The 26,572-nt window shown below is 43.8% G+C and overlaps 1 protein-coding gene across 2 annotated transcripts in view; it reads left to right on the forward strand.

Annotated features, from left to right (window-relative positions):
- VPS35L (VPS35 endosomal protein sorting factor like) overlaps positions 1 to 26,572 on the forward strand; it is a 117,748-nt gene that overhangs the window by 37,664 nt on the left and 53,512 nt on the right. For both annotated transcript variants that reach the window (XM_087417062.1, XM_014796339.2), the window contains exons 10-19: positions 3,764 to 3,860; positions 4,563 to 4,610; positions 5,908 to 6,001; positions 9,866 to 9,943; positions 10,430 to 10,552; positions 19,293 to 19,339; positions 20,094 to 20,205; positions 20,732 to 20,848; positions 23,048 to 23,101; positions 26,020 to 26,100. In XM_087417062.1, the coding sequence (XP_087273188.1) occupies positions 3,764 to 3,860; positions 4,563 to 4,610; positions 5,908 to 6,001; positions 9,866 to 9,943; positions 10,430 to 10,552; positions 19,293 to 19,339; positions 20,094 to 20,205; positions 20,732 to 20,848; positions 23,048 to 23,101; positions 26,020 to 26,100 (851 nt within the window). The remainder of the gene's footprint in view (positions 1 to 3,763; positions 3,861 to 4,562; positions 4,611 to 5,907; positions 6,002 to 9,865; positions 9,944 to 10,429; positions 10,553 to 19,292; positions 19,340 to 20,093; positions 20,206 to 20,731; positions 20,849 to 23,047; positions 23,102 to 26,019; positions 26,101 to 26,572) is intronic.

Raw genomic sequence — 26,572 nt, forward strand, 5'->3', positions numbered from 1 at the left:
CAAGATAAAGGGCTATTTTCATATTCACTTCCAGGCCTTGTGTAAATACGTTAAGAGCGCTTTTGTCTCTCAGGTTCTTCCCTCTCCAATTCCTATTTTGTACCTCAAGCAATGCAAATCGGGCTTTTGTTTCCTTGAAAATAATTTCTTCATTTTTTTCTCCCTTTCAGTTAAAAATCTTCATCTGTGATGTGTTATCTCTGGTTCCAAGAACCGGAAAGGGAAAGGGGCAGACTTTTCTCAAAAATGTCAGTGATCTTGGGGATGACTCTTAATAATTGTGAGGAAAGCTTTTGAAAGCTGTGCAGAATCCTGCCTAAAGAAATTATGTTGAGAGAGAAATCTGGTGGCATGTGTACTAATTCTTTCCATTTGCATCAAGTTCTTTCTGGTGAATTTAACATTTGGGCCCTTTACCTTCAGGAGTTGTAACTAAGGCGGAGTTCTTATGAGTTTAGAAAGATCCGTGTCCTTTGGGTTCATGGAAGGTACACGCTACTAGATGTGGGAATTTTTTCCCAACGTTTCTTAATCCTGCATATGTGTAAAGAGACCGTCTGCTCTAAGTGATAACGTAACTCAATTTCCATCTTGGGAGAAGTAATTTGGGTTTGTTGAGTCGTGGTTCTCATCATCAGCTGTGGGCATTCCCATCTTCAGTTTTGCCACCTGGCTGATGGAGGCTGCATCCGGGTGAGCAGCGTCCCTAACTGACCTGGCCTTTCTGGCACGTGCTAAGATGGCGTCACATCCCTATAAGCACTGCTACGTAAAGAGACCTCTCACTGCTGGGGTGGAGACTTGGCAAATGAAAGAGAACTAGACTCGTTGGTCTCCTCCCTCCTCCTAAAATATCCACAGAAGTTCGAGGTCAGAAAAAGAAGCACCATAAAAGAAAAACAAGTAGGAACTAGAAGGAAAAATCTCTGCTCTTTCTTACATTGAAGTCTCTTCTTTTTTTTTTTATTTATTTTTTCCCCCAAAGCCCCAGTAGATAATTGTATGTCATAGTTGCACATCCTTCTAGTTGCTGCATGTGGGACGTGGCCTCAGCGTGGCTGGAGAAGCAGCGCGTGGTGCGCGCCTGGGATCCGAAACCGGGCCGCCAGCAACGGAGCGCGCGCACTTAACCGCTAAGCCATGGGGCCGGCCCTCGAAGTCTCTTCTGAATCAATTTCCAAGTTCTGAATTTGTTTTCCACGTAGCAGTCCAAGTGCTAAAGTATAAATCATGTCATGTCATGCCATTCCTCTGCTCAGAAACTCAGGGAGTTTCCGTAGCACTTAGAAAAACTCTCAGACTCCTCACCAAGGCCACAGCCCTATGTAACCTGGCTTGTGATGCCTGCTTCTTCCCTTCCTGCTCACCACCTTGGCTTGCTTTCCTGCTCTTTGACCATATCAGAGCTCATACCTGCCCCAGGGCCTTTGTACTTGCTGTTTCCTCCTCCTGGAAATACATTTCCTCCACATCTGTGCATGGCTGGCTCCTTTTTGTAATTCAAGGGTCAGCTCAAATCCCACCTCCGCAGGAGCTTTCTCTGACCACGCTATCTAATGAACCTCCCCCCACTCAAGTCACCCTCCATTCTAATACCTAGTTTTGTGTCTTTCATGTTGTTGACTGCTATTAGATATTGTCTCATTTGTTTGCTTGCTGATTCTTTTCCCTGTTGATTATGTTTCTTCTCCCACTGGAATGTAAGCTTCATGAGGACAAGGTCTGTCTGATGTGTTGTTATCTCCCCATAGCCTAGAATACTACCTTTAGTTGGTTCTTAAAACATTTGCATTGAGCAAATGAAGTAAAAGAATGTAATATTTAGTTTGCTGAAAGACTTTCAAGTCCTGCATAACATGGTCCTTTTCCTAAATCTTCTCTTGAGCTGAAGGGAAGCCAGAAGCCTTTGTATTGGTGTATGCAGATCACTGCATGGCTTGCAGTCCCAGCGTATACATGGGGTATCTTGCCTCTTCTGTGATTCCCAGTGCTCCCCAGCAGCCTGAATCACAGTCGTCCCACTCTTTGCCGAACCTCTGTTCCCTCAACTGGAAAGTGAGGGATTTTATTAGGTGACTTCAGAGACTTATTTTTGTTTTGGGTTTCAAGTCACATGATTCAGTCATATGAAGGGAAATTAACCCCGCCCTTCCCTGTTCCACAAGGCAAGATTGACAAATGAATTTAAGAATAACCTTTATCTTTTCCTGTCTGGGTCTCTTGGAACTTGAGAAAAAGTTACTTTAAGTGCCCGGGTTTAAGCCAGGAAAGGGAAAATGGTAATTTCCTTTCCCTTTGAAAATGGCAAGTGAATAATTCTGGAATGAATGAAGCATGCTAGAACATCCAAAAATAGATAAATACTTGAGATTGCAATTCCAAAATATCTGCAGTGTGATTAGTGCCTTTTCTGTGCTGGTGAACCACCTAGAGGTTTATCTTTTTGCTGATTCCGTAGGAATTTTGATGACCTTCTTCATGTACTACCAGGTAGCAGAAAGCAGAATCAGGGACAAAAAACGACTCACTGCACAGGCTGAGAGCCAGCAGGCTAACATTCATTCGCTGTCTTCTAAAGACATGAACTTCTCCCTTTTTGATTGAATCCTAAAAGTATAAAGCACATCCCGTGTGGGATCGGGCTCCAATCTGTATGGAAATCATTTAGAAGAAATCATTTCCATGTGAGAGTTCAGCAGTGGCCTTCTTGGTGCTGATGAGTGTTTTGTTTTTTTCATTGTTCTATACTCTCTTCCGTTCCTTATTAAGATGTGTGTCATGTTCTGTACTCTCTCCTGTTCCTTACTGAGATGTATGTACCCAAGATTAGGCTTGGGTGGCAGTACCAGGAAGCTCAAAACAACACCAAAGAAGGTCAGGGCTGGTGGGGCAGCCAGCCCCTGGTGCCAGGATCCTGACTTCTCTCTTGCTCTTATGGTTCAAGATGGTTATGGAGGTTCCAGCTGTCACATCTGCATTCCAGTCAGCAAGAAGAAAGGAGTGAAGGAGGTCAAGCCTCTTTTCTTAAAGCTGTTTCCCAGAAGTTGCACTTGTGTTTACATCCTGGGACCAGAACTTGGCCCCATGGCCACATCTAGCTGCAAGGATGGCCGTTCGCCCAGCAGAAAAGTGAGAGTTCTGTGATTAAAGAGGAAGAGAACAGATAATGGGAGAAACTGGCATTTTTGCCACCAGGTGACTCAAGTCTTAGAGCCAGTGTTGAGCTGGCAGCCTAACTCTGGCTGGTTTCCAACCTCAGGGCCTTGGTTTACCTTGACGTCTGGCCCATGTGATACTTGGAGCACAAGCGTCCATCACATTTCATGTTATAGTTGCAGGTTCCTAAAGCATCTGGAATTCTCAACAATGTCATCGTGGTTACTGGTGGGTACACCAAGAACCTCTGGATTATATTAGAGACAGTGGCTTAAGAGTGTAGGCTGTGGAGTCAGACTGCCTGAGTTGAATTCTGGCTCTACATTTGCTTGCTGTGTGCCCTGGGCAAGTTACTAAACTTCCTTGTGCCTTGGTCTCTGTATGTATAAAAGAAGGTAACGTAAGTATATACCTCGGAAGGCTATGGTGGGGGGTTAGCTGACTTCTGTAAAGCACTGTGAACAGCGCCTGGTGCTTAGAAAGCCTCTCAGGGGTACCCCACCCCTCCTTCTGCTCCATTGTAACATTTTCCTATCCCAGCGCTCATAGCAGCTGTAACAGATCCCGAGAATTAGGAGGGCTGACGGGTATTATTTTTGTATTACAGATCACTTCTCTCCAGAGAATGTAAATGACACGGCCAAAGAAACATGCTTAAATTGGTTTTTCAAGATTGCTTCCATCAGGGAGCTCATTCCGAGATTGTATCCTTTTTTTTTTGTCTGAGGGTTTTAAAGATAGGCTAAAAGGGTTGCGCTGTTAACAGAAGCCATGTGATGGGGTGCCCTGAAACTCCTGTTGAAAATTTGGTCCCGGTGCGGTTGCTAGCCTGAAAACCCAGGGCCAGCCACGTTGTAGAAGCCCCTGACTCTTGCTGTCTCCAAAGAGTTTTCTGTTTTTTTTTACTTTGAATATGATGCCATGTACCGGGCTTTTCTTTCCTTGAGGAACATTCCCACATTAAGTGTCTCAGTTAAAATGCTTCATCTTCGTGTTTTCTCTGGTTCCAAGAACTTGAAAGGAACAGGGTCAGGCTTCTCTGCACAAATGCCAATATTGAAGAACAGAGAATTCGACTTACACAAATTGAATCTTAGTTATCTGAAGTGCATTCTTTCCCCATAAAGCCTTGGTTGGAAGTGCTCAAAACCCAGCTTAAATTTAGCGTGCAGCCATGAATCAGCTTGTAGCATTTTCCAAATTTTATCGTGAGTAAGTATAAAACCTTGAAAACCAAATATAGAAACCACAAGCCACTAGCTAACTTAGTTGTCTGGATTGTTGAGAGCTGTTGTGGCCCCATCTCCTGAAGACATACCTAGTTCTGTTCATGAATAGTTTAGTCTTTTCCCCCTTAGGGAACAGTCTGTCTGGAAAATGTCTTCCTTACCGGAATGTGTTTGTAGTTATGTCGAAGCATCCATCCTGAAGTGTAACAAGTTTCTCTCTAAAACGTAAGGCTCTTCTTAAATGTCTAGAACTGTAACATTTCCAAAAAGCATCTCTCTCTCTCTCACACACACACACGCAGCACTAGTGGCAATATAATAGTAGCTATCATTCTTTGGGTACTTAGTATGTAACAGATCTGATCCCAAGCACCTTCCATGCATTTTCTCATTTAATTCAAATGAAAACTTAATGAAGTCGAGATAACATTTTAATCCCCATTTTCTGGAGAAGAAGATTCAAGCTAGGAGTGATTGGTTGAGTAGCTCATGAGAGATCATCTCAGCTGGATTTGAATCCTAGCTCTGCCCTTACTAGCTGTGTCATCTTGATCAAGTTATTGAGCATCTCTGACCCTCAGCCTCCTCCTCTGAGAACAAGGCCCTATGAAGAGGTCTGGGAGGGTCCGCTAGCTGCACACACTGCGCTGAGAGCAGCACCTGGCATGCAGTTGGCCCACGTTTGGCGTTCGCTGCTGCTGGCCACGATGATGAAGATGACAATGTCAGAAGTACAAGCCTCTGCCCTTGAGCCCCATGCTACTCTGGGTCACCTCAGACATTTTTTTGAGAGGAATTTACAGAGCCTGGGGAAACCAGACCTCCTTTCTGCAGAGCCAGGGAAGCGCTGGGTCATGTTGGATGGCATCTAGATGATAAACTCCCCGAAGCCGTGGGCTGACCCACATTGCTCCACAGAGAAGTCGTGTGGTGGGATTCAGAATGTGTACCAAATGTGTGTGATGGGATCTAGGGATGCTGGGGTCGTTTGGAGGGATAACATTGATGCTGAAGAAACAGATACTTTGCGTCACCAGGTGGGGGAGGGTAATAGCTTTATTTTAAAAGGAACAGGCAGAGGAAAGTCCTGTGTCACAGGAGAAATAAATCATGGTTCACATTGACGGGGTCACTGATGCCAGCCTCGGGCTAGGTGGCGGGTGCTATGAAGGGGTGGGGCCCAGGACAGCAGATCAGTGGCACAGGAACATAGATAGGTGAGAAGATCCAGTCCATGGACAATCACTGGGGGACAAAAACTCCGGCGGGAAAAATAGTGAAGATTAGACTCCAGCACTGAGCAAATAGTAAAGATGAAAGAAACAATTCAATGAACGAATTGTGTCAAGAGAGGAAGACTGTTGTTATGTGGCCTTAGAAAACTCTGAAACTTGGACTTGGTTATTCCTGAAACTTGATTTTTTTCCCCCTAAGTTTAGGAAGGTTAGCTTTATCTTTATTTTAAAAAGAACAGTGAGTTCTCACATGGGGTGTAATGCTGCCCACTTTTTGTCTCTAACAGGGGGATTTCGGAATGTCTGCCCCGACTGACATGCATGATTCGAGGGATCGGAGACCCGCTGGTGTCAGTGTATGCCAGGGCCTATCTCTGCCGGGTAGGCTGCGCCAAGCCGCTGTGCTCACAGATGTGGTAGTTTCCTGTTCCCTCAAATGTTCACCAGGTTCCCCTTCCCCACCACCTCACAAGTCACTGGAAGAAGGACTTGAGTAGCTTCTAATTTTAGAACACGGCTCTTCCACAGAAAGCAGAGCTATAGGATTTCTTTTAAAAATTAATTTTAAAGTAGACCCACTTACTGTAACTCTAATTAGGGGACGTGCAAGGTCATCTTCTTCCAAGTGAACTGGTTTTCAGAATTAATTGTTCCTCCATTCTTGCTGAGAAGGAGGCTCCCAAGGCCTCAGCTGTTGGGTTGCTTTTCATTGACTTGAAACGTGCTTTCCCTTTGTCTTTTTTTTTTTTTTTTAAAGATTTTATTTATTTATTTTTTTCCCCTTAAAGCCCCAGTAGATAGTTGTATGTCATAGCTGCACATCCTTCTAGTTGCTGTATGTGGGACGCGGCCTCAGCATGGCCGGAGAAGTAGTGCGTCGGTGCGCGCCCAGGATCCGAACCCGGGCCGCCAGCAGCGGAGCGCGCGCGCTTAACCGCTAAGCCATGGGGCCGGCCCTCCCTTTGTCTTGAATTTGATCGTTTTATTAGTTTTTCTGTCCTCATATTAAAGAGTTGGCTCAGAGTGTGGGGTGGCGAGGGTGGTTTGGCAGGGAGCAGTGCTCCTTGCGACGACGGGCGGCAGGGTCTGTGTGGCCTGGCCTCGGAGGGTGTCTTCACAGCTGCTCTGATGGGGAAGACAGTCCTGCTTGTGAATCACTTGGCCTTTCTCCCCTTTAAAGCACCGTGAAGCTTCTACTTAAAACTGTTAAGTTTTTCATTTGTGAAAAATGCAACCCATGGAGAGTTTATGGTTGTTTTTCTTCAACTCGTATGGGGGCTTTGTCTCCATCAGCTGTCGGCGGAAGTCCTGGCTAGTTCCATCGGCATCATTCATCTCTAAAGAGGGCTTTATTGCCCCTGTGCAGAAGGGTCCTGATGAACCCGACTTTTTGAGGACAAAGCTGTAGTTAGGGGTTATTCACATTATTAAATCAGAAGGCAAGAGCCCGCAGCCCGTGATCCACTTCTTTTACATGACATCTAGCAAGTGACAGAAGCCCTGTGGTCTCTGTCACAGGGAAGTCAAACAGTTGGTGTCCTCAGAGTGAATAGCAGACATCTTCATGAGGACCGTTTTTATAGGTCTGTCCCATGATAGATGAGAAATGAAAAGAAAAAGTCTTCCGTTTAAGGGTAGCCTGCCTGCTCCCGTTTGTAACTGAGGCCAAAATGTGTATGCACTGCCATCTGCTTGTAACTTAGGGTGGACTTTTCATACAGGAATATCAGGTATGTTTCCTAGAGCTTCAACTTTGGAATGTATTGCAGCCTGTATACTCCTCCTGATTCAGTGTTGGCTGAGGGCCTACTGTGCACAAAACACTGCTGGATCCTCTGGGGGAGACGCCAGGATACCCTCATTTGCATAAATTTTACACTGCTGCCTTTCCCCTTGTAGAACATAGCAGATTCTTTGAATTCACCTTGACGTCAGTTGAATAATAGAGTAATAAAGATTTAGAATTACTGTGTGTCTTATGAAGATAATTCTGGTTATTAAAGAGAAATCAGAAAGAGAGGGAAATACCCATTCCTTGCAAACCTGTTCAGTTGTAAAGTTTGAAGATACACAAAGGAGGGAAGAGATAATGTTTGTTGCATATAAAGTGCCTTTGAATGGCAGATGCAACTTTAAAACTCTGTGACCATGAGGAGAGATTGCAGACTCATCCCAGGAAGACTGGTGGTGAAACGTACTGTATCTGTTGAAATAATTTGTGTCAATCCAGGCAGTGCATTTATTCCCTTGGGTGGGTAGTTACTAAAAATTCTTTTACATAAAAAGAGTAAAAGGCAATCTGTGCATAAGTAAGGATTCTTTCAGTTTGCAAATGGGAAAAACCCAGTTCATACTACTTTCAGTAAAAAGAGGGATTTATTGGCTCTGAAGCAGCTAGGCATAGTGCAGGCATGGTTGGATCCAGGGCCTTAGAGCATTGTCAAGAATTGTCCCTTCCTCATCACTCAGCTCTGCTTTCCTCTCAGTTGACTTCATTCTCTGGCTTGCTGTTTCCATGTGGTGACCCACGGCAGCTCCAGGCTTCCGTTCTCACAACTTAGGAACTCCAATGGAAGGAGAGCGCCTTTTCCCCAGTAGTTTCAGTCAGAGTCTCAGGGCTGATTCTCAGTGGATTATCTTGGGTCACTTGTCTATTGATAGACCAATCACTGTGGCCATGGGACAAGATAGGCCTACTGATCAAGCCTGGATCATGTGCCCACCTCTAGAAGTCAGGATGAGCTGGGTCCAGCTCTACCACAAACCTCGTGGTCCGAGAGGAAGGTGTGATTCCCCAAAGACAAATCCAATCTGCTGATAGCAGAAACAGGGAATGAATGCCAGGCAGGCAGAAACAGCAGATGGAAATCATGAACCACTACCCTTGCTGCTCTGCGTGGAAAGCTTTTCGACCCAAGCAGGCTTCCAAGCTGCTCATTGGGCTTGATGGGAAGAGATAAACAAAACACAAAAGCAGCGAGTGGGCAGGGCGTGGGGGGAGCTCAACGCGGTGTATTAAAGGAAAGTATGATTAACTCTTCCTCTAAGTCATGGCCCCTTCAGCTCATCTGACTGCTGGTCCACTGGGCCTTTCTGTGCTGTCACCTAACAGATAATTATTGCCTTTTCTACGATATGATTAAGTGGAAGGAAAGACAATATAATCAGAACACAGTAGAACTCGATCTGACATTTGTTGTTAGTATTTTTTTCATCTACGTGCTTGTCCTTGGGAAGATCCCCAGCAGCCTTAGAGCTGCCTTTGGAATTTAATGCCCCAGTGGTTCTCGCATAATTTTTCTCAGAATTCTTCACAGCCATCTAAAAAACATCACGATTGTTAGTCTTCATGACCTCTGGGGAGGGGGAGGGGAGTGGCAGAAGTCTGTCCCCATTGGAAGAAACCAGGTCCCAGAAAAGCAACTTCTCTTGCAAAGTTGTTTTTGTGCTAAAGCCAACAATTTGGAATTGAGGTGTATCCAAGGAGCTCTGTTTAAGGAACATTATGATGCTTTGTTTTGTTTTCAACATGGCAGCTCCCCTCCACGGCCCATGCCTTCACTTTTCCATCCCACCCCAGGGCTCTGGCCACCTTCTCTGTGATTAGCAGATTTTTTCAGCTGGAAATGTTACAATCTGTTTTTTAAACAATGAACACAGGAGCCAGTGGATGATAGCATTGTTACACTTCCTGCTCGTCTTACATAAAATTGCTTAAAATATATTAAAATGAATGTCTACTTCCTTGACTGCCCAGCAAAGAATGAATCCGTCTATTTTAACAACGCAACAGTGAAGTCCCAGCTGACTCTTACATACCAAAATCTTTTTGCTTCATTTAATAAGTACAGCCACATGTGTGTTTATCATTTTTTAGAGAGGAAGAGAATATTGTATACACAATCTTGGGAGTACATTCCTCCCTTAGTGCTGTATTGATTTGTTCCCTTGGTCGTCTGTTCAGAAATACATTCGTTGCCTTTGGGAAACTGCAAAGACGATTACTGCAAATGTTGCCCTTATTTCATTAAAAATAGCTTCTGTGGTTTTTCTTATAAAAGCAATATATGCTTATTGAATAAGAAAACAGATAAGCAAAAAGAAGAAAAAGTAACTTTCTGGACTTCTCCATGCCTATATCTATCTACGTGTATATTTTTAATTTACAAAAATGACATGATACTGTGTATATTATTTGCAACCTGTTTTTCCATAATCAAGATAGTTTCTTTTGTTTGGCCACAGGCGGGAATGGAAGTGGCTCCACATCTCAAAGAAAGCCTAAATAAGAACTTCTTTGACTTCCTCCTTACGTTCAAACAGGTAAGAGAACACTCGCAGAACAGCTAATTGATATGACAGTTATGTGATCGTGAATTCACAAAATCCAGTTGGTCTTCCAAGTTGCGATTGCCTTAAAGCTCTTTAACTGTAAACGCTTGAAAATGACAGTGGCGTCTGTTACAGACAATTAAAATGTGTTGATTGTACTGAACGAGCAAAGGGAATTAATATGCATGTGTTAACAGGAAGCGTCTCCCGTTGATCAGCCTTTCTTCTTAGCATCTGCTGGCTCCATTTTTATCGAGTTACTTCTTTGCACAACACACATTCCCCAAACAGCTCAGTTTGGTGACATGGGAAACTTTCTATGTGTTTTTTCTAGTTTAAAAAAAACCTGAGAACCCAGACTGTTTCTCTCAGGGCCCTCCAAATGCTTACAAGTCTGCACAGTCTGTGAGGTACACATGCTTTGTTTATGATGTGACTTTTCCTTCTTTTCCTGAGTGTTTCTTTGGTCTCCTGTAGATTCACGGGGATACGGTCCAGAACCAGCTGGTGGTCCAGGGAGTGGAGCTCCCATCCTACCTCCCCTTGTACTCGCCCGCCATGGACTGGATCTTCCAGTGCATTTCCTACCACGCCCCCGAGGTAACTGGCAGGTGGCTTCAGTGTGAAGTTCACCCCGAGGGGAAATGCTGGGCTCTGCTCTCCTCTGTATAGTATCGTAACGCCCCCTACACCAGTGTGCCCTGTAACATAAATAGGGCCCTTTTATCACAACTATAGCAACGGCAGTGCTGGCCAGCCTTTATAGGGGGTACACCAGTGTGGCTGGTTCTGTGCTCAGTGCTTTTCCTAGATTGTCTTGTTTAACAGCTCTGGGAGGGGGATGTGGAGGGTCAGAGAGGCCAAATACCCATGTAAGCTCACACAGCTAGAAAGTGGTGGTCACTGGACACAAATGCACGGGATCTGACTCCAGGGCCATGTGCTTCATTGCCTGTTCACTAACGTTCATGCGTTCCTTTTGTGTTTATACTAATCTAATAAAGTTAGTAGAGCAGGTAATATTTTCCCCGTTTTGTAGCAGGAACTGAAACTCAGATATGTAACTGCTTTTATAAGATTCTTTTTTTTCTTTTTGTCTAATTGAAGCGTTGTCGGGCGTTAAAGTGAAGTCTGAATCATAGCAGACATACTTTTTGGTCTTCCCCAGACTGGGAAGCAGTTTTGGTAGAACACCAGTTCAAATTGTGATAACTGTGATAGATGAAGCTTCCCTTGTCTTCTCGTTGAAGGCTGAGAATTTATTCTGTGGGGAAGAGAATGGGGGCCTTGCTACAAAGGATACATGGAGCAAAGCAAAATTCAGATGCACCTGCCTTTTCCCAGAAACTGCAAAGACACATTGACAGCCTTAAAGAAGGAGACAAAAGGACATGACTTTGACTTAGCAATCCCACTTTTAAAAATATCCAGTGGAAATAATTGGACGAGTGCATAAACACACACCCATATACACAGACATGTGTGGGTTTGTTCATGCTAGTGCAACATTGGAGACAGCCGCCGGAAGGGGATTGGTTAAATTGTGGTCCAGGTACTGAATGGAATGTTATGGGGTCATTTAAAATGATGGAGCCCCATGGTGAAGATCTGTATGTACTGACATAAGGGCATTCACAATATACTGCTGAGTGAAAAAAGGAGGTTATATGTGTTGCTGTGTGTGTCCTAAGTGGTAGTGTGGCCTAGTGTTCAGGTCTGGAGTCGAGGGGCCTGGGTCCGAATCTCAGCTCTGTTGCTCACAGGTGTGCCGATAGAGCAGGGGTCAGGTCACTTGTCCCAACCACTCTGAGCCTTTTTTCTTCACCTGTAAAATGGGAGCAAAAATAACTCGTGTTTTCTAGTCTATTGCATGGATCAAACAAGATAGTCCCTTTACCGGACTTAGTGGAGTGCCCACACATAGTGCTTGAATGTTTGTTGAGTCATCAGGATTGCAAACATGATGTTTATATCTGCATGAGTGAATGGGAAAGGAGATGGACAAAATATTGCTGGAGGGTGAGATTTTGGATCCTCTTAGCTTCTTTTCTTGGCTTATGTTTTCTAACTTTTCAGCAAGTATGATACATTGCTTATATTTTTATTTTTCCAAATCCTAAAGTATGAGGAGAAAAATAGGGACACCTTGTATTTCAGGTGAATTTTTTACCATTAATTAAATTGATTTTGTATCAAGCCAGTATAAATGGAAGATTGAGAATTTGCTGGCCATTCTGTATGATGGTCAGCTGAGTTTCAGTAACCACATGCTGGCCCAGGCTCCGGGGATGAGGTACCATGAACTTGACTGGAGAAAGAGAGCCGCCCTACCTGTGCAGCTGAGTGACTGAAACAGATGAGTAGGACTGACATGACTGAAAATGAGAGCACTGATTTTTTTCCTCCTTATTTTAATGAAAGGCAAAATCGGATTAAAAACAAAAGGTACATGTCATAAGGTGCTCTTTTATTTTAAGCACCGGTAGTCTCAGAGGATGGCAGAAGCTGGGACTAGAACTTTCCTGGGGAGTAAAACTCTAGGAAATCATTATTGCACTAGAAGAAGTGATTAAAAAAATTAGGTCACCTGAATAATAATAAACTCTGATTCTTGGGGCACTTAAATAAGGAACTTGCAGTGTCTTGTAAAAAAGAAAAGTCATTTTCAAAATGAAGAATTGGTGTCAGTGTGGAGGGTGGTGTGGAAAATGCAGTGACAATGTGATGCCCAAAAGCTCTTGTCAGTGGCTGGGATATGTCAGCTGGGGAGTTAGAGCCGTGTGTGTCTTTCAGAGGCCGTGCCTCCAAAACTGGGGATTGTTGAGTGTGGCTGCAGCAGTTGGTAATATGTAGGACAGGTAAGTGAGATGGGGAGGGGGAGAACTGTCTAGATGAGAGGAGGGAGAGATGCCTTCAGCTACAGATATCTGACGTACGAAATTTCAAATCGAAATTGAAAACCAAAATCCCCCCCACCCCCCAAAATCAGGGAGTAATTATTCAAAAAGGCTTTTTTGTTGTTGTTTGAAGACAGGATTTTTTTCCCTCTTACACAATTTAAAATAAAATTATCGTAAGTAGAAAATGGGTGTATGCTTCCCATTTCAGGCACGTTCTACACAGAAAAAAGCAGTCATTTCACAAAACCTGCTTTTGAGCAATGGAAACAAATCTCTTGGTAAGCTTCGCATCGTTTCCAGCAGCTTCTTGGTTGCTGGGGGTGGTGTGGGAGGTATAGAATAAAAGGCCCGACGCCTGACATCAGGGGCGGGGTCTTGTGTGATGGGGAGTCCTGTGTGATCCCTTGCTAAGCTGTGTGCTGTAGGTTGTCGGTGTCGAAGGAGGGAAGAGGAAGGTGGTGGTGGCTGGGGCAGACCTGGGTTCAAATTATAGCTGTATTGCCTTGAGCTACTTGACTTCTTTGTGCCTCAGTTTTACCAGCTATAAAATGGGGCCAATAATAGAAGCTTCCTCAAAGGGCTGTTGTGAGGTGACTGTGATAACGCATGTCAGCGCATGGCCAAGGGCTGGTGCGTGGTAGACACCAGGCAGTGGGGGTGGCTGCCCTGCTGGTCTTAACAGGACTCAGCTGACGTGGACGGGGGTCTGAGCTGACTTGAAGGCCAGGAGACGAGTGGGGGTGGGGAGGGGGCAGTAAATGAAGGGCTGAGGGGAGGAACCTGTACAGACAGGCAGGTAAGAGGCACAATAAGGGGAGCAGCCTGACTGGAGAAGAGTGAGAAGTCAGGCTGCCTAGGAGTAGAGCCAAGCGCGCTGGGCCAGGCTGCCGAGGCTGTTGAACCTCAGGTCATGGCGATCAGGCTGCTGTTGACGATTTCTGATCAGGGGACTGATTTGAAAAACGCGGTGCTGGAAGACGACGAGACTGGCAGAGGCATCCCAGGTGGATGAGAGAGAGGAGAACCAGGGGCTAGCTGTGGAACAAACAGGAGACAGAATGGACAGGAGAGTTTCATAATCAAAAAACACTTACTAATAAAAATACATATTCATTGGAAAGAATTTGGGAAAGATAGAAAGGTTAAAAGGAGAAAAATAGCCACCTAAGATCCTGCCATCCATAACTGGTCAGGGTTGACATTTTGGTGCATTTCCTTTTTAATACTTCTCTCTCCCTCTCTGTAATTCTGTTTCATGGATGAGAATTTTTCCCTGTGTAATTTTACAGTGCTTTCCCTCACTTAACCTTATAACAAATACCTGTTGTTAGGGAAGTCTCTGGCCCTCAGTCATCTCAGGAGGCATTTAGAAGGCAGAGTGAGTCTGTTGGATGTGGAGAAGGTTGGAGGACGGAGATGAGGAGATGAGTCAAAGATGTTGCTGAGCTTTTGAGCCTTGGACACAATTACCTTTTCTGTGGCTCGCTCTGTCCCCAGCTCCGTGTTAGTTGCTTTACTTGGGCCATCATTTTTTTTTTGGTAATAATTTTATTTATTTATTTTTTTCCCCCAAAGCCCCAGTAGATAGTTGTATGTCACAGCTGCACATCCCTCTAGTTGCTGCACGTGGGCCGCGGCCTCAGCATGGCCGGAGAAGTGGTGCGTCGGTGCGCGCCCGGGATCCGAACCCGGGCCACCAGCAGTGGAGCGCGTGCACCCAACTGCCAAGCCATGGGGCCGGCCCAACTTGGGCCATCTTAATCCACTCTCCCAGCTTCCTTAGGCAAGGTACTGTCATTATCCCCATCCTACGGATGAGGCCCCTGAGGCTTACACACTTGCCAAGTCACACAACTAGAAAGAGTTAAAGCCCGTAGCTATTTTGGTGGTGACTCGGAGACCAGCAGATTTGTTCTCTCAGCTCCTACACTCTTTCTTTCTAGATAACTCCTGTTAACTGCTACACTTGGGGTGGACCTCAAAGGCCTTAACAGATTGACTCTTGGGACTGTTACTCCAATGGTCATACTATAAATTACGTTTTATACATTCTAAAATATGGTTAGGCTAATAATGCCCATCTGAAACTAGCCATGGCCATTGATAAATCCCTGTTATGCATACAGGTGTGTTTTTTTTGTTCTTTTGAATTAGGAAATAATCCCCAGTGAAAGAGAAATAATATGAAAAATTAAAAATTCCTCCTTTTAATGCCTAGAGTATAGAATTTCTTTTTTTTCACATTGAAGTATTTTATTTCTTTAAGATCTGAGCATGTTAACTCTGTATTGGGGGAAAAGAATATCAGCATTTAAGATTAGTTTATGATTTTGCCCACCATTTACATTTATGCTTCATTTAGAAAAGCAAAGAGGAAAATATGACATGCATATCATTTAATTTTCTTTTTATGAAGCAGTATTTGTAAACACTGGTTGGAAGGTTATTTAGTAAAAGCAGAAGTAGAAATCTGTAAGCACTCTGGGCTGCATATAAGTTGATACCAGTTTAGAAAACAGAAATGTGGTGTTGGCCCAACTTCTTTTTTTTCCCTAAACTTTTGAAGTAGGTAAATAACCCTACTCCGGAGATAACCTTAAAAATCTGTAGTTAAATATGATGGTGGTTATACAAATTCACATATGTTAATGAAATGTCACAAAGACATAGCCTTCCCCCCACGATAAAGAGTGCGTGTAAAACCTGGTGAAATAGTCCAGTTAATTCTATTATAGCAATGTCAGTTTCCTGGCTTTGACAATGCACTATAGTTATGTAGGATGTCACCACTGGGGGAAGCTGAGTGATGGGTACCCAGGACCTTTTTACTATTTTTGCAATTTCTTAGGAGTTTGTAATTGGCTCAAAATAAAACATTTTTAAAAATCCATCAATTAGAGGCGGTTTGAACAATAATGTTATATCCATGGTGTGGATTCCTCAGCCATTAAAAAGAGTACAGTAGATTTCCCTCCTGACTTGGGAGGAGGGAGGCCCATGCTAGGTTATTGAGTGAAAAAGGCAAGTTGCAGCCCAAAATGTATAAGACTATCCATTTCTGTAAAACAAACCAAGCTGTTACAACAAAAGTTACATATTCACAGGGCGCAGACAAAGGCCTAGAAAGACAAACACCAGAATGTGGACACTGGTGACCCCCAGGAAGTGGGAGTTGGGAGGGAAGGCATGCACATTTTACTTACTGCACAGCAATAGTGTGTGAAATTTTGTCCATAAGCATTTCTTATTTTTATACTTTTTATAAGACAATTAAATATATAAATTAAGGGAATATAGGGGCCTTGTGACTCTTCTGAATCTTCAAGTTCTGATGTGTGTCTGCAAGCTAATATGCTGAGCTGCAAGTTTTTCGATGGTTTATCTCAGCCAACAGGCTTATTTCGATCTCAGTCTGTTTGAACTATTGTTCCTCTTGTTCTCGCCCAAGATAATCAATTCTGTCACTCTCAGAAAAAAAATGAATAACCTCTAACAGACCTTCCTGGGATCCATAACATTTGGCTCCCTGAACACTTATGGGTATTCCTGTATTCCTGTTTGACAATGGAACCTTTTTTTCCCCAGGTTATATTCTTGGATACATTTTTAATGCATTCATCTCTTGTGAAAAAGAACTTTTTAAGCATTTGTTTTGTCTTAGTGGCCAGAATGTTTTGTCCATATGTTGGTATTTGCCCTAGTTCATGTTTTCAGGTGTGGTGGGCCAAGATGTCTCCTTTATTTGTGTGTGTGTGTGCGCACGCGCGTGCACGCGTGAGAGAGAATAAGCCACACGAGGGCATGGATTTCTGTCTCATGTCCTCACTGCCCTGGCCTCATGCCTAGAATAGTGGCTACTACGTTCAAGTAGCTCTATAGGTAGGTGTTGAATGAGTGATTATTTGTGCTTTTGGGGAGTATCAGTGTGATGATTATAAGAATAGCTTTTTCCCAGCTTTTCCCAGAAACCACTTCGATATTGGTCTTCAAGAATGACTTTTCAAATATAAACACCCCATGAGTGGGTTAGGGAAGCCATTTGTGACATTGCCATTTTTATCATCAGGTGGGATGTTTCTGGCTGCAAGGAACAAACACCTAACTGGCCCTACAAGAATAACTCAGTGTGTTCTCTTGAGTAACAAGTGCAGGCTCTGGGCCAGGCAGGTTCTGTCCATCTCTGTGCTCTGCCGTCCCCACATGGCAGCAAAGTGGCTGCAGCCATTCCAGGCGTCACGTCCAGACGTGGTAGCATCCAGAGGCAGAAAGATGGGGAGTCTTCAGTTCCTTGGGCTCCTGTTTAAGAACAAGGAAACTGCAGCCCCCATCAGGGCAACCAGAAATGGGTTATGTGCCCATGTCTAAACCCTTCACTGGCAAGGGGAGCGAGACCACTGTGATTAGTGTGGGCCTATGTTTGTTTGCTTAGTCCATTCAGGCTACTATAACAAAATACCACAAACTGGGTGGCTTATCAACAACAGAAATTTATTTCTCACAGCTCTGGAGGCTGGAAGCCCAAGATCAAAATGCCGGCGGATGTGGTGTCTGGTGGGGCCCACTTCCTGGTTCATAGATGGTTGTCTTCTTGCTGTGTCCTCACATGGCAGAAGGGACGAGGGAGCTTTCTTGGGCTGCCTTTCTAAGGGCACTAATTCCATTCATGGGAGCTCCACCCTCATGACCTAATCACCTCCCAAAGGCCCCACCTCCTAATACCATCACCTTGGGGGTTACATGGCCATTCGGACCATAGCAGGCTGCCATAACAAACTGGGGCTTAAACAACAGAAATTTATTTCCTCACAGTTCCGGAGGCTGGAAGCCCAAGATCAAGGTGCCAGCAGGGTTGGTTTCTGGTGAGGCCTCTCTCCTTGGCCTGCGGACCACTGTCTTCTTGCTGTGTCCTCACATGGTCTTTTCTCTGTGCTTGTGTTCCTGGTCTCTCTTTCTCTTCTTATAAGGACACCAGCCCTACTGGATTATGGTCACACTCTTTTGACCTCACTTAACATTCATTACCTCCTTAAAAGCCCTATCTCCAAACGCAGTCAGACTGGGGTTAGGGCTTCAACATATGAATCTGGAGGCGGTCATAATTTAGTCCATAACAGGACTCAGCCTGATTTTTGTTGGGCGGAGACAGAAATCTGAATAAAATCGGGGTTCTGGGGGTGGAGTACCGACAGTATCTCCACAGTCAGCTGTCACTTGAATTATTCAGGCAGCACCTAAGCCACAGAGGGACACAGCTGGAAGGGGTGGAATTGCGCTAAAGGAGACATTTTATTTTTTGACTTTGGGGCCAGGCTAAGATACAAATCGCATTTCCACCACTTACTAGGAAGTGGCTTAACCTGTCTGAGCTTTGGCTTCCTGGTCTGTAAAGTGGGGATAGTTTACACAGGCCTCACAGGCGATTGTGAAGAGTCAATAAGGAACAGTGTGTAGGGCGCTTTGCCCAGCGCCTGGGGTGAGGGAAGTGCTCGGGGTCCAGGCTGCTGTGATCCGCTCGTTAGTCCTAGGGTTGACCTTGTCTGTGCCCTCAAAACCTTCTCCAAACCACTGCCCTAAAGGATTCTTCTTCCATTGATTTTTAAAAAACAGGAGCTCTTTAAAGGATATGTAATTGTCTTAAGATAGCTCTAAATCCATTAACAGTATTCCAATGAGTAAAGCATTTACTTCCTTTGGGGAAAAAAACATGCTTCAAAATTCGTGGAAAGGAACTGTGGTGAAGAGCATGGCCTTTGATGCCAGACGGCCTGGGTCAAGTCTGGCCCACGGTAGCTGGCTGTGTCACCTTGGGCCGAGTGCGTCACTGTTCCGTGGCTTGATCTCTCATCTGTGCACTGGGAGAATAGAGAGCCTGCCTCGTGGGTGGTTCTGAGAGGTGAGGTCATGAGTGCAGAGGGCTTCTCACCGTGGCTGGTGGATGCAGGCACTGGCCTGGTGTTTGTTTTACTGTGACTTCCACGGGCACCTCATGAAATGAGGAGGAAGGGGGGCTGGTAAGCGAGGTGGGCAGTAAAGTAATTTCCATGCTCATCGATGCCCTATAGCACAGGAGGTACCGCTCTCATCATCCTGTAGTAACCCTACAGCTGGGGATGGTACCACTCGTAACCGCTGCCTAAGGATGAGGAAACCCAGGCTTAATGAGGTTGGGCGACCGGCCCGAGGTCTCACTGTTGGTGGCTGATGAGACTGGATTTGAGCCCTGATGCCAGGGCCCCAGCTCTTATCATTATGCTAAATGCCACAAAAGTGAATTGTTTTTCTGTCCTCCTTCCCCATCTCTGCCAAGAACTGAGAAATTATGGAAATGGGCATGTGGCTGCATTTATTTTAGAGTATTATTTTGGAGATCTCTTCGTGAGAAATGTTGCTTTATGTTCTCTAACTTGCTGATTTTTATTATTACTTTTTTAACTTATTAGACTCTGCTAACCGAGATGATGGAGAGATGCAAGAAACTAGGTAACAAGTAAGTGTTTCAAAATTCATAGAGCATGAGTTTGAAAATGGAGTTGGTTTTTTTGAGGTTGGTGCTTACGTGGGCAAGAGGGCCGACAGAGAGGCGGGGAAGATAGCATGGAGCCCAGGAAATGAGAGTCGGATTGCCTGGCTTTGGATGCCTGGCTCTTCTCTTTCTTAGCTTTGTCAACTTGGGTCACTTGCTTGACCTCTCTGTGCCTCAGTCTACTCATCTGTAAAATGGTTTTAATAATAGTCCTTTCCCCATAGGGCCATGATAGGTGGTAGGGTCAGGATGAACTCCATCTTCCTGTCTTCCAGGCATGTGAGGTTTCCCTCTGCTCTCCTTTCAGTGGCAGATGTCCCTAAGTCACTGTGTCCCTAGGTCCTCGAACAGTGCTTTCGAGATGTGCATGTATATTTGTAGGTTGGATCAATATTGTTACTTAAGTTGAGTTTTATTAGTGCACCAGCCTATTGAAGGCTCAGTTTACTTCTCTGTAAGTGGATCTGATTGCTTGTTTACCGATCAGCCAGCTATCCATCCACGCATCCATCCAGTCATTTCAGCATTTGTCAAGTTTCAAATATGCACAAAACAGTGTTAGTCTTTAGAGGTTGCCTTTTTACTCCAGGCTTTTTTTTTCCCAACCTTACCATTAAAGGGCTATCAGTCATCCTTACCAGCAACATGCATCCTAAAATTAAAGCGACTGTCATTAAGGGGAAGCTCTGCTAACTTGGGGGGGGTGTGTGTCTTGCAGTGCCTTGCTGTTGAATTCCGTGATGTCAGCTTTCCGGGCCGAGTTCATTGCCACGAGGTCCATGGATTTCATCGGCATGATTAAAGAGTGTGATGAGTCCGGTTTCCCCAAGGTAGGCTCCTGACCAAAAGCTCAGAGGGAGAAAAAACAGGCAGTGTTTACACGATAGCCCTCAAGGGAGAGAGTCCGGTGTTGGGGCGGCTTGGGCCAACAGGAAAACAGGTGAAGGCTCTGTTTCTGAAGAACACGATGGAAGGTGAGGTAGCGAGTAGGGTTGTCAGACACATGTAATGGCTGCGAGTCAGGCCTCTGTGAGTCCTGAATCTGTCGAGTTAGCTCACTATGAAGTATTTAGGAAAGACTTTGGTCTTACAGCTTTAAAAATAAACCTTCACTCATTATTTGTGAACAGCTTTGTCCATCAGAATATTATGACCCACAAATTAGACCAATCTGTGGAGACAGCTCTTTATTTTGACCTTCTCAGGGTAATTTGGATAGTTTAGTGGTAGAACTTCAGAAAGAGGCTGTTGGAAGATTAACCCTGAGACCAACAAAATGTTATAGCCTTTCTTTTAAGCCTCAAGTTACTGTGATTTAAAATCTCCAGTATCATGATGGTTTGATATTTTTTTTAGCATCTCCTTTTTCGTTCACTGGGGTTAAACTTGGCCTTGGCTAACCCTCCTGAGGGTGATCGACTTCAGATTCTCAATGAAGCTTGGAAAGTTATCACTAAATTGAAGAATCCACAGGTGGGTGATCATTTATACCTTAGATCAACTGCTTTTCTTTTAAAAAAAATATCTTTTCATTAATCATACCTCTGTTTGTTGTTTTTTAAGAAATCTACTTCTTTTCATTGTATTATTTCTTAACCTATAATGGAGAACTGATAGCTTTAAACATCTGTTTCTTTGATTTTGTATCCCAATTATGTCTCATTCTCGAGGCCTTAAGATGCACCAAAACTAAAATTACAGATATTTGAAACTTTAAAAGACCTGTAACTTTGCAAAGAGCATCCAAAATGTAACAGTCTATAGTATTTGGATTTGAAAACACCAATTTAATAGGATATTCCTAAATTGGAGATGAGTAGTCAAGCCAGTAATCAGCAAAAGGGAATTCCAATTTCTGTCCCTTGGAGGGAGATAGCTGAAGCCTCTTTCTCCCCATACTTCAGGGGCAAGTCTTGGGAAAATGGGCCAGCTGATGTTAGTTGCCATAATGCATGCAGTGATGGCTGTCATATTGTAGGTTTGGGTTTCATGCCTCACTGTCCCTGTAGGCAACATGCCCACAATTTATGTGGCGGCCGCTAGGTGAATGGTGTTGGCTGGCTTTGTGACTGCAGGACCAGCTGGGCAAACTTCGCCATACCCTGCACGGTTCCTCGCCTACTAGCAGCATGTGTTAGTCCATTCGGGCTGCTGTAACAGAATACTACAGACTGCCTGGCTTATAAACAACAAACATGTATTTCTGACAGTTCTGGAGGCTGGAAGTCTGAGACCAGGGTGCCAGCATGGTTGGGTTCTGGTGAGGCCCTCTTCTGGGTTGCAGACAGCTGTTTTCTCGTGTTCTCACATGGCGGAGAAGGTGGGAGAGCTGTCTAGGGTCTCTTTATAAGGGCAGTAATCCCATTCGTGAGGGCTCCACCCCCATGTCCTAATCACCTCCCCAAGGCCTCACCTCCTCATACCATCACACTAGGGGCTAGGATTTCAATATATGCATTTTGGGGGGGGACACAAACGTTCAGTTTATAACACAGCAAATAACTGAATATGGATATGTAGCATTTGATACAATTATTTATGGAGAAGGAAATATTAAAGTGATCTCAGTTATAAACCCCTTGCCAATCACATTTATGAGAGTATATTAAGAACAGTGGTGTAATTTAGAAAAATTAGAAACATATGTACAAAATCATATACCTAGGTTAAGTTCAGCAAAATCCTCACTAAACTCCAGCTGTTGAAATTCTCTATTTAACCTAACTCTGATTGGCTAACTAACACAGCTTATTTAGGACATTTAAGTCAGGAGCCTCTGGGCCCATGGTGCTTGTACTTCAGCCTTGCATCGAAAGCCCGTATTAACAGTTTTCTCCATCTTGAGCTTCACACTCACCTCGTTAAGTTCACCTTCTTAGCATTCCAGTTAGAACTTAGAATGTTCCTGGCTTTTCTTGTGTGAATGAGATAATTGTTTTCTTCCCTCCCCGTTTCTTCTCTCTTTTCCTTGAAGTGTCAGAAGAGGTAAACTTGCAGACTCTATTTTTCCTTGACCATTTTTTTCCCAATTGAGTGTTTTCCTGGGCAGGCAGCCTTAGTAAGTTGGTCATTGTCATTTCCGTAGCCATCTCATTGTCTCTCCAAGGGTCCCCCTCCTACTTTAACCTAACACATCATTTCTTACCCAAAATCTTCAGTGCTTTCTTTTTTTTCCTCCAGTGCTTTCTTAACCTTTTTACAACATCTATACATCACCCATCTATAGGACAAATGGTTTCCTTTTTAAAGGCAGGAAGCCTGTTTTTCCTCAGGACATGCAAATCACATTATAAGCAAAGCTCGTCTTCAGCCGGGTCTCTTGTCAGTGTCTCTGCTGATATGTGGCAAGGACTCCCCGCTGTCATCTCTGCTTCCCTTTGATCCATCCCCTTCTCCAAGCATGGCAGAGCTTCCCAGATTTCTATCTTGGCCAAGTAGCAATTCTGGAATGAAAGTCTAATTAGTTTCAGGCAACCTATGTTTTTTTGTAACTCACCTCTCATGGTAAAATATATCAGCGGGCCAGGTTTTCTGTAGATGAACCGCCTTGAAATTCCTATCACTTGTCAACTCTGAATGGTCACCGCCGTTGAAGGGATTTGTCCATGAGCTTTTGCCGTAAGGTCAATTGTGGTGTTCTTATGGTAAAGACATTTTTACTTTTCTTTGTAGGACTACATTAATTGTGCCGAAGTGTGGGTAGAGTACACCTGCCAGCATTTCACGGTATGTGTGGCTATTGTTTTTGAAAGATTTATATATTTTTTTATGTTTATAATAGTGAATAAGTCTAACTTAGGCATTTTACAATGGTAATTGTTCTTAATTTATAAAAATTGCATCCTTTATAATTTAGTGTGGTGGAGCATTAATATGTATACTATAATAAAAGCATTCCACACTCACTTGTAAATTTGGGAAATGCTGCACTATACAAAATCAAGCAGTTTTTTCACCATAGGACACCTTAGATGTTTATATGCTAAAGTGCGTTGTGACTTCCCATGGGGTTCTAGTAAGCAGCATTTCCCAAATGTATTTGACTTGCATGTAATTTTTTTCTAAGTAAACAAAGACACTTCTTCCCTAGGCCCAGACTAGAACCCCAGTTTGGGAAATACTGGGCATGTCAGACAGCAGAGACTTAGAAGCAGGTAGAACTGAATTCAAATCCTAGTGCCAGAGTGCTTATTTTAATTAACTTTTAAAAACTGAAGTATAGCATATAGGCAGAAAAGTGCTTATATCATATCTGTACTGTTTAATGAATCTTCACGAAGTACATGTGTGTCATCATGGTCCAGATCAAGAAATAGGAAATAACTTCCCCCTCCCGCCCTGAAGCCCCCTGCACTCCCCTCCCCGTCACAGCCCCCAGCCTTTGGAAGTTGAAGGTCACCACCATCCTGGCCTCTAACTCCAGAAATTGATTTTGCCTCGTTTTGAGCGTTATGTAAATGTTGGCTTGTTGATTTTGTTTCTTTTGTCCAATTTTTGTTTTTTATTTTATTATGGAAATTTCAAACATATGATCTCCCTTGTACTCACCACTCAGAAATGATCAACTTATGGCAAATCTTGTTTCATTTATGTCCTTACCCCTTCATTCCACCCCTGGATTATTTTGAAGCAAATCTCAGACATGTTATTTCGTATGTCAGTATTTCAGCACATATCTGTAGAATATAAGAACTCCCTTTTCTTATATATAAACAAAATCCCAGTACATTATCCTAACTTAAAAAATTAATAACACTTTAATATCTTTAAAAATCAATGTTCAGATTTCCTCAATTATCTTGTAATTTTCTTTTTTGCAGTTTATTTGTTCAATCAGGATTTAAAAAGACATGGAAATAGACTTCTACGGATTCTTTTAATCTGTAAATTCTCTCTGCATCTCTCTCTTTTCCTCCCTCCTTCCTTTTTTTTCTCTGTAACTTATTTGTTGAAGAAATTGGGTCATTTGTTCTGTAGAGTTTCCCAATCTGGCTTGGCCCATCACATCCCTTTGATGGTGCTCAACATGCTCATTCTGCCTTCAGTGTTTCCTGTAAATTGGCAGTTAGTTCTGGAGACTTAATCAGCTTCAGATTTGATTTTTTGGCACCGGGGGTGGTGTATGGTGCTTCTCCTGGGAGGCTCATGGTATCTGGTTGTCCCTCTATAACACGAGCAGCCACTGAATCTCATTGCATCTCACGGTTTATCAGAGGTTGCAAAATGGTGACATTTGGAGTTATTATCGTATCTTCATTAGTTGTGAGCTGGGGTACTTGATAAGGAGAAACTCCTGTCGTCAGGCATTTGGTTACCCTGAGGCACAGTTTGTACAGAAAAGGCAGGATTGGTGCTCATTTTTATCCCTGTTATTTACTAGTTTTTAGAATAAGGATTTGATTCCACAGCATCCCCAGTGGTGCCCAGTGAGTACTAGTTGCTGTTGGTGTCTTTAGGAATCCATGGTTTTAATCATATTTGAAGTACATTATTCTTACTGATGCTCAGTTGTCCCGTCCTTGTCCCGTGGGTGCTTTTTCAGATTGGCTCCTGCGTCCTTCTGACATGCTCTCCATAGTCTTTGGTGCCTTCCTTGCTTTCTGTTGTAAGATCTTCCAGCCTCCTTTGCATATTTCTGTTCCCAGATTCGGAATCAGCTCTTTCTCTGAGGAACTTTGGTTCTTTTAGTGCTGTTGTCAGATTTTCTTTTTTAGCTATGTGACCCTGGGTAGGTCACTTAACTTCTCTGAGCCTCCTCTTCCTCATCTGTAATATGGGGATAATGATGGCCATGCTGGGGAGTTTAATGAGCATTAAATGAGAGACTAAATGTAATGGCAACTGTTTAGATAAAGTGCTGTGAGCCTGACACTTTACCTATATGCGCAGCCGTTTAGCAACCTTGCCAGAGGCTTCGCTGTTCTTGTTATATGGAGCAGGGGTCAGTATGCTTTTTCTGTAGAGGCTAGATAGGAAATATTTGAGGCTTTGTGGACCATGTGATCTCTGTCACAAGTATCCAACTCTGCCATTGTAGCATGAAGGCAGCCACTGATAATACGTGAGTGAGCACGGCTGTGTTTAATAAACTTTGTTTATGCACACGGAAATTTGAATCTTGTATAATTTTCATTGTCACGAAATGCTATTCTTCTTTTGGTTTGAGTGTAAAAGCATTCTTAGCTCGCAGGCTGTATAAAAACAGGCACTGGGCTAGATTAGGTCTGTGGTTGGCTGACCCCTGATACAGAGGACAAAAGTGAAGTGGGCATTGGGTCATGTGGCTTAGTCTGTGCTCTTCCCTGGGTGCCTGGCTGCTCACTGCAGTGCCTGGGGAGGGCCTGGGACAGGCGGGCAGAAAGTGGCATGGTCAATTTTACCAGCAATGGGGAAAGCAGGGCAGTGTAACACTCCAGAACCTTTAAGAACAGTGTTTTAGTCCTGACTTGGTGCAGACATAGCCACCTTTAGGGCTGTGATGTGGGTGGAATTTATCCCCTTATATTATTTTCAGCAGAATATTTGAAACTATTTCCTAGAAGCTGTGTGCTGTATTCTGAAAATGTTAGTCCTTTTCCCCAGAAAAATGGCCAGCAACTGGCATTCAGTGTCCAGTACTGATTTCGTTTCTTTTCCCCACTTAGAAGCGAGAAGTGAACACCGTCTTGGCTGATGTCATCAAGCACATGACTCCAGATCGAGCCTTTGAAGACTCCTACCCTCAGGTGACAGACTGTTCTTCTCATTTCCACACTCTTAGGAATTTGGTTCTGTGAATTAAATTGGCGTGTTGCGTGGGTCAGGCCATGAAGTTGGGTAATCCTGGGTTTGAATCCCAGCTTTGCCGTATCCTAGCCGTGTGCCTCAGTCTTGTTGTGCCTCAGTTTCCTCACCTGTAAAATGGGGATACTAATAGTCCTCCTTTCAGAGTGGTTGTGAGGATTCAGTGAGATGTGACGTGGGCAGCCCTGGCACAGGTGCTTGATTGACACCAGTAAATAAAGTGCCTGTGTTTTTCAGTTAAATCAGCTTTTTATTGGAAATAAATTCAAGCTTGTTGGAAAATTGAAAGATGGCTCAGAGAACTCCCATTATTCTTTACCCAGATTCACCGACTGTTAACATTTTCCACGTTTGCTTCATCATTATCATTATGTGTACACAGACACACACATATATATGCATGCATACATATGT

Source organism: Ceratotherium simum, chromosome 26, assembly GCF_057802395.1.
Source record: "Ceratotherium simum simum isolate JZ-2026a chromosome 26, ASM5780239v1, whole genome shotgun sequence".
Lineage (NCBI taxonomy): Eukaryota > Metazoa > Chordata > Mammalia > Perissodactyla > Rhinocerotidae > Ceratotherium > Ceratotherium simum.